We start from the raw sequence: 8,339 nt of genomic DNA on the forward strand, positions 1-8,339 counted from the left end.
TCGTAGAGGGGCTGGTAGGAGTAGAAAGAACGGAGCAGCAGCAGCAATGCTACGTGTGGGAGGAGAAACGGGGTTGGTGCTACTGCTGCTTCCGCGACTTGGAGAGGAAGAAAACTGAGAGAGAGATGGAAAAGAGCCCCCCCCCCCTCCCCCCCCCCCCCCCCCCCCCCCCCCTCTTTTAGCATTGCACCCCAAAGAGCCTTTTATAAGCTTTTCCTTAGACCCTAACATAATAATAATAATAATAATAATAATAATAATAATAATAATAATAATAATAATAATAATAATAATAATAATAACCCTTTATTATATTTGGTTCGAGCAAAAATAGGGTGTCTACACTTGTAACTAGTGAGTCTTTACATTATTATTGCAAGATCATTAAGTTTGTGTTTTTGACTGTGTTAAAATTATTTTCACAAGCTTATTTTTTCAAATATCTCGTAAGCTAATATTTTGAGAAAATTATTTTTGGAATATTTTGAATACTATTGTGGGAATTCTTTGCAACCCTAGTTGTGATTGATTAATATTGATATATTGTTTCAAAGAGTATTTGAAAATACACTCTAAGACTTGATTGTATATTGACATCAGATTGAGTGTTAGCACACTTCATTGGCACTGAGCATAAAAACTATCATCTGTGAGTGCATATTTATCTGGATTATACTGTGGTACATATCTGCTTGTGTAGAAGCACTTAAATTTGTACGCAAAAATTCATATTCATTGATTGTATTCCAAGCGTGGGCCTGAAGAAGGAGACTTGCCTGGTGAAAAGTCTCGGAATGGCTTTGACCCAATTAGAAAAGTTATGTGCACCATCCTGGTAAGGTGTTATAAACGGTGCTGCTCCACCCGTGAAGTGAGCCTTAGTAGAATCATTGTACTTGTCAACCAAAGCAGGGACGTAGGCAGTTTTGGCCGAATCCCGATAACATATTTTGTGTTGACTCTCTGTTTAATTTTCGCACTTTCAATTCTGCACATGTATCCTAGTACTTGAATTACTGTAAATGTTTTAATTGTTTTAAATATTTGCATACATACTTGCTAGGAAAATTAAGTCTATTTTAGAAAGACCCTAAGTTGTGTAATATTATTGCTGAATTAGTTGAACGTAGGGAAGAAATTTTTTAAATCTCTAATTCACTCTCCTCTTGGGATTGCACCAAAGTTGACAATGTAAATCTATATGGAGGACTACCTAAAGTCATGCATTCTACAGAAATCGATTTTTAAATAGTCGATTTTGTTTTTATAAACTTACTTTGCAAAAGTCTGTATACCTACATAAATGTTGCATGAATCCCCGCGTCAGACCATGCATTATATAGAAACCCTCTTGGATTGTCGATTTTATCTTCATAAATGATTTTCCAAAAGTTGGTATTGTTTCTTGGTAAAAATAAAATGCATTCTATAGAAACCAACTTTTGTTAAGTTTGCAACTTTACCAACTTACTAAAAGTGTATTTCAATATAACATATGTTTATAAATTATTCATCAACAATCGCACAGTTATGTTTTTAATATTGTTATTAAAAAAAAAAAAAAAAACTCCACAAACTTTTATTACTAGTTTGTCCTTAACTTTTTCACAAGCTATGATGGCACAAGAAGATCATGCACAATTATTATTGTAAACATGGGTTTAGGTATTCACTCCATCCCTTACAAGAATTTGCTTCGAAATTAATTTGCACAATTCAGGTCAAGTCCATAAAAATATATTAGTTGATGCGCACAAAAACTCAAGTGATCATCATGATCTACTTTTCTGATCCATCACCTGCTAGTCTCTCGCTCAACATCCTTACTCCCATGTACCTGCGCCACATTGAATCACAATACCCATTAATTAATTAGAAAAATAAAATCATAATTGCTAACTTAAATTGGTTACCTCCCCAGCATCATAACAGTGGCTTGCGGATTGGTTCCGGGTGAGTAATTAAAGGTCGATCCGTCGATCACCCGGAGCGAATCAATGCCCAGGACCCTGTAATCCGGATCCACCACCGACCCGACCCGACATCCTCCGTGGTAGTGCCATATGGTCATCACCGTGTCCTTGCAGAACTGTTCCAGCGACGTCGAACTGTTGTCGTGCCTCGGCAACATGTTCACCGGAAAATTCGCCGTCATGTTGAGCAGTGCCTGTATCGATACATATTCGTATTTAAATGGTGCGAAGGCCTTCGACTCTATTATCCTCTCGATGGTCTTTATCCCCGCCACGCACCGCCCTAGGTCCTCCGGCTGCTGGAAGTAGTTGAAGGTCACCGAAGGGTTGTCGTTCGGGTTTCGGGTCCGGAGCTCCAGATGGCCGGTGGATATTGGGCCCATAATCTTCTCCAGGAGGAATCCGCCCCTGAAAGCTTGTTCCTGAAGACTGTTCATGGTCTCCACCGCCTTGGCTATGGCTTCCGGGGTCCTCTGCTTCGGCGGCACTGTCGCGAGCTGCCCGATCTGCAAGCAAGGGTAACCAATTATTTGGCGCAAATAGATTCAATCAATATCCGACCCGTTTGGCTCGGTTCAGTTTGGTTTGGTTTATTAATACCTTAGGCGAGAACATTCCGAAGTCCCGTTGAGGGGCGGAGCCGCCGGCGAAGTTTTCGCCGCTGGCGGCTTCGATGTAGGTGCCTAAGCGGGTGATGCCGACGACCTGGATGAGGGAGACCTCGACAGGGATCGGAGACGGGACATAAACGGCGTTCATGGCGTTGTCGGACATGCCCTGGCCCACCATGGGCTGGTCCAAGACCAGGCTGATGTTGTTGGCCTTAAGGTGGGCTTCTGGGCCCACTCCACTTAACATGAGGAGCTGTGGGCTGCCCAGTGCACCTGCTGAGACTATGACCTCATTCTTGGGCCCATCCTTTAGGTAGGCCTTGTGCTTGGCCCCTGATGCGTCTCGGAAGATGACGCCATGAGCTATGGGCCTTGGTTGGCCTGCACTCATGAATTAATTAAGATCGGCCTAACATGTGGTTGTTGGCATATCGGCACAAAATAAGATGTGGCTTATAGTAAGTAGACGTGGAAAGTGGTTGAATAAGTAGAAGAAGTGAGCTTGATGGTCATATCAATAAATATTGGGAAGATAAAAGTATGACTGATTCTCCCTCTAAAAAATGACAAATGGGAAATAGTTACTGTTTTCTTGAAAGTATCTTTTGGATTGATAGGTTGGATCTCACTTTCTTTCGTTATTAGTTTAACCTTTCGATTTTTTATTTGGTAAGTTTAGATTTCTTTTTTTTTTTTTCATTTTTTTTTTTTTTTTTTTGATAGGCCTGTTTATATTTGTTTCTTATTTAGTTTTGTTTTGATTTGAAATCCTATTTTGATTAGTTGTTAGTATTGTTTTTGGGAGACCTTTAATTTCTTTATCTGTAATCTCTCAAATTTTATCTTGTAAGCACGATATTCATCCGTCAAAAGTGTTACAATTCATGTTCACTCAATTTATAACACTGGAATAAGATTATCTATCATTTCCATTTCAAATAAAAATATTTTTTAATGATATATTTTATAAAAGTTATTTTTAAAATATTAAATATTTTATAACCAGTCATGAATTTATAATTTTCAAAGAAATTTTAGATCATGAATTTAAAACTATTGTTTGGCCATGAAGTTTGAGTTTGAGTAGGAGCATGGTGTCTAGTGCAAGAGTAAGAACTGGCCCTGGGTCATATAATTATTTTCATAATTAAACAATGATTTACCGTGGAATTGAGTTGGAATTAATAGTACTGATTGTCATATATTAATTAGTTAATTAATTAAGCAATGAATATACATCAATCTTCCGCAATTAATAACCCATACCTCTTATTTTGAACAAAATCTTATGAACAGAGGCATGCAGAAGCACAGTGAGGCCGGTGGGATTTGCATACTGCAATAAATCAGCAGCCGTGTGTCTATGCCCATCAGGATCGAAGATGCTTCCTCCAACCTTAGTCCCATACATGTGATCGTACGTGAAACCATTGTAAGGCAAAATCCCCGCCTCCACCAGCCCGTCCCTCACCGCCGTCTGCCACTGCCGCATCGGCGGCTGGAATGCCACCACCTCCTCCACCCACCGGTACGACTCGTTTGCCAGCCGCCCGTCCCACCCTACCGCCCTCACGTAGTCCGAGGCGGCGCGGGTGTAGAACCCGGCGTTCAGGCAGCTGCCGCCGCCCAACACCCTCGCGCGCGCGTTTATGACGCCGTCCTCCGACACGAACCGCTGCGAGGGGGAGGCCGGCGACAGGTCGGAGAGCGCCGCGCCGAAGGAACCCAAGTTGGTGATGTTGGGGTTACCGTAAGGGGAGCCGCCGCGCTCCAGGAGCAAAACGGTGTAGTTTTGGGAGAGGGTGGCGGCTAAAGGGCAGCCGGCGGTGCCGCCTCCCACGATGATGTAGTCGTAGAATGACACGGACGGGGCGGAGGTTGCCTGCTGGACGAAGCTGTAATTTGGAGCTGTAGATACAGAATTAGCAGTTTAAGTTATGTGCTAAGAAAACAAAACCTGCTCTTGTACCACTCGAAAAAATAAAATAAAATTTACTTTTATTCCTCACTGTTATTAATTTCCTGCTTCCATGATTAACACTGCACTCTAGTTTTGCAGGCAACTGTTTTGATATAACAAACAATACCCAAACATTATTTGTCAAATTGAAGAGGACGAATAATTATATTTACATATTTATTGTACTCACTAAATCGCAGTTGTGAATATTAGGTCCACGTGGCAACAGGAGAGTAGAGCTACATGAACCCGTGTGTCCTTAAATTTCTTTGTTACCCAGTTGGCTTGGTAATGTCACAGGCTCGTGATGGGAAGTATTTTTCAATTAATAGATGATATTTTGTATAAGAATGATTATAGTGAGGATTCGATCGATTATTGATTTGTCGTATTATATCTTACCTTACATTGACATCCCCCAAAGGGCACTCGATTGCAACAAGTCGACTTTTCAAAAATTTAATTGATAAGCTTGGAGGTTCCAAATTAATGTATAAGGATGGTTTTATAAGTGAATATGGATTGATTGAGACATATGTTTTTTCTACTTTTTCTTTTATTTTTTTTCAAATATGGAGTATTTTGGGGTCTACTAGTTTTTTAATAGGCAAAGAGTGAGTTAGAGTAAAGTTTTCATCAAGTTACCTTTTAAAATAATAACATTCGGAAAAAATATTGCTCTAACAAGAAGTATTTCCCATTTATAAATTTCAGATATTTGAAGAAAAGGGGCTGAATTTAAAGAATAGTTGTTACATTAGCCAGTAGATACTTTGGCAAAAACAAAAAAGAAAATTACGATTGATACACTTAAAACTTTTCTTTAAATTAAAGTCCTATGTAGAGTTTGAAAAAAAAAATAATGAAAAGGGAAGAATAATATGAAGGAATCTATTTTTTCATATTTTTTTCAAAGAAAAGTGAAAATAAAAATATAAAATATATATATATAGAAAGTTAATGAATAAAATTTTGATTTTACACATTATGAACATTTAATTAATATAAATTTTTAATTATACGGGAACAAATTTCCATTTTTAATACGATTTCATATAGATAGAAAACATGACTTTTTTTTTTTTCCTTCCTCTACTCAAACAAAATCCTAACTTGATCCAAATAGGGTATAAGTATTTATTCATTATCCACTTGTTTATTAACTCGGCAGGGTGAGCTCAGTGGTAAGGGAGGACTATGCTTAAAGGGGTTCTAAGTTTAGTTCCCCGGCATCTGAGAGCTTGAGTTTTCCCAACTTGCTTGGGGGCTGATATTTGCAGGAAAAAAAAAAATTTAACAAAAGAACAGAAAAAATTGAGTGACAATTATGTCATCAAGCTTCAAAAACTTAAAATGAAACACCAAAAGACTTATATGGAAGCTGTTTGTGAGATCAAATGATATAACTGTACATTTTATAAATGAAAATAGAATGGAATAGGATATAATAGAATCAAATTTATCACGTAATTTTGTCATGATTGTTTAAATTTTCATTATACTTCATTTCAATCATATGGCAAACCAAACATGTAGTAATAACTTACACTTTTAGTTTTCAATCATTTCACAGTTCCTCGTTAGTGAAACAGCAAAGGCTTGGAAGATGCGGTATAGTATTACCTTTTTCCGAGGAGCAAATTGAGCCATGAAAGAAGAGAATTCCAGATAGAGTAGCAGCAGCAATCAATCTCCACCACCCAATGAGATGACCACCCATTATATATAAATATCAAACTTAACTTTTAAAACCTGTAATCTTCAAAACTCGCTTTAAGATGAAGCTGCATACGCAGAACTTGTTACATATATAAGCCTACAAAACCAACACCGCAACAATCCACCTTATATAATAAACTTACAGATCGACACACCACCTATCTCATCACTGCACGAATTGTGGTTGGCATGCACAAAGATTTCTCCTAAACATTGTCGGCGACAAAACCCTCCGAAGCTCACCTACGAATGACCAAATACACACAACACAAAGATTCAAGAAAATGCATGCAGGAAATGTGATGACCCATATGAATACATGCAACCACCAAACCCAGCCGAATTTAAAGGCCCAAGAAAATAAATAAAGAAAAAATGTGTGTGTGTGTGAGAAAGAGAGAGAGAGAGAGAGAGAGAGAATGAGTGGGTTGTCAGTCGAAATCACACAAAAGTCTGATGGGGAGACCCAAAGAGGGAGATTTAGCAGATCATGCAGATAAGCTGAAATGGTAAATCGGGAATGCCTGCATCTGCTGGTAATTAAGTCTACGTGATAGGATAAATAGGGCGGTTGGGCATTGATGTCTGACGTATACCTGCACCTAATTGTATTGAGAGTTTAAATTAATTATGGCATTGGAGTTGCCACGTGGGCCAATGAAATGGGCTGGCCGACTGGCCACGTGCACATCCCCTCCCTCATCATTGATCTAGTAATACGATTGGAGTTGGGGCAAACTAGCTAGCTAGCTAGTTTGGAATTTAATGTAGTAGCAGGGTTTGACATTCACTTTGCATGCTTGCATGACACCAGTTCAGATTTCAGAGGCTAATAGAACTATATATAAACATATGCTGAACGGTTTGTACTCTAAAATCCCACTTGCAGGGGGTCAGGTACCTGCATGCATGCTGTTCAGAAAGCTGCATTATGCCTGTGCAAGGGCCGGGGGGGCAGCACAACTTTCGGAGCGTGAGAGAGAGAGAGAGATTGATTTAATGAGACCCAACTACCAAACCGAAGCTAGACCTAGGAAGCTCCCATGTTTAATGAGGGGGAGCTTAAAAGAGAGGCTCATAAATTCATTGTTTGTTGGGTGAACCAAACCAAACTGCCCAATTGCACTATGATATATGGTTGCATTTATTTCTGCCACTATTTATGGAAAATATACCACTTAGAAGTAATGATTTTGGTTCCATTTTGTTCAAATTCCACATTCAGGTTAAAGGTGTCATTAAACTGCTCTTCCAAGAGGAAGAATTTTGATAATCCCCAAACTGATAAAAATTATAATGATAATTTTACCCATTCATAAAAATTATTATTTCTTATGTGTCAAAATTTAAAATTGAATGTCCAACCCTTTAATCTTCACTCATTGCCTATTTAATGTAGAAAGATTTGTAATCTTATCCCAACACCCTAAGCTCCCTATATATGCACTCTTTTCTTCGTCTTATCACAAATACCATGCCTCTGCTTCTATTGTCACATGGATGTGTCATCAGGAGCTTTAAGCATTTATCATAGCATTTTTTTGCCAATTATTTTTGAAGGAGGATTTACATGAATGAGGTGTTGCTAGGCCTTGGCGACCTTGAACCATCATATTGATTAGATTTTAACCACAAAACCTTTTCATTTTTCTAATAACGTTATATTTCTAAATTTGGTAGTAAGGCCATAAAATTCCTTACAGTTGTTATTATCCTTTCATTTTCTCATCCCCACCTCCCCTCCTCTTGAGTAATACTTTATCTTGTCGTGACGACGTGAAACTCAACTACACTGCAGCTATATTCATGAAAGTAGTTATCTTTCATAAGGTTGGTGTTTTTCATATTTTCTATTTTGCTACGGTGCTTAATTTACATGATTAAGCTACTCAAGGGACTACTGGCAAGGTTTTGGTACTTTTGCTCATGACAAAGAAAGTTCAATATTAGGCTATTTTTAATGACCCTTGAGTCTCATAGCATTTATATATAATGTTGAACTGAACCAAAATGATCATAATCCTAAGTAAAACAAAATAAATTGATAGAATTATAGTAGAATCATAAAACAAAATA

At 38.3% G+C, this 8,339-nt stretch overlaps 1 protein-coding gene across 1 annotated transcript; it reads right to left on the reverse strand.

Annotated features, from left to right (window-relative positions):
* Positions 1–1,528: 1,528 nt before the first annotated feature.
* On the reverse strand, positions 1,529–6,596 carry LOC131163930 (protein HOTHEAD). Its single transcript, XM_058120764.1, has 6 exons — positions 6,407–6,596; positions 6,168–6,328; positions 3,851–4,492; positions 2,574–2,965; positions 1,914–2,479; positions 1,529–1,837 (listed from the first exon to the last, which is right to left on the reverse strand). The coding sequence occupies exons 2-6, from the start codon at positions 6,262–6,264 to the stop codon at positions 1,780–1,782; spliced, it is 1,755 nt and encodes a 584-aa protein (XP_057976747.1). The 5' UTR covers positions 6,265–6,328; positions 6,407–6,596; the 3' UTR covers positions 1,529–1,779.
* Positions 6,597–8,339: the final 1,743 nt, after the last annotated feature.

This window comes from Malania oleifera, chromosome 9 (assembly GCF_029873635.1).
Source record: "Malania oleifera isolate guangnan ecotype guangnan chromosome 9, ASM2987363v1, whole genome shotgun sequence".
In the NCBI taxonomy this organism is placed as follows: domain Eukaryota; kingdom Viridiplantae; phylum Streptophyta; class Magnoliopsida; order Santalales; family Ximeniaceae; genus Malania; species Malania oleifera.

Bases quoted from the DNA above. Each gene is read 5' to 3' on its own strand.
- LOC131163930 (XM_058120764.1), bottom strand. From the start codon at position 6,264: ATGGGTGGTCATCTCATTGGGTGGTGGAGATTGATTGCTGCTGCTACT. The intron at 2,966-3,850 runs GTATGGGTTATT...TCATGAGTGCAG, and splicing joins GATTTTGTTCAAAATAAGAG to GCCAACCAAGGCCCATAGCT. The intron at 2,480-2,573 runs GTATTAATAAAC...CCTTGCTTGCAG, and splicing joins TCGGAATGTTCTCGCCTAAG to ATCGGGCAGCTCGCGACAGT.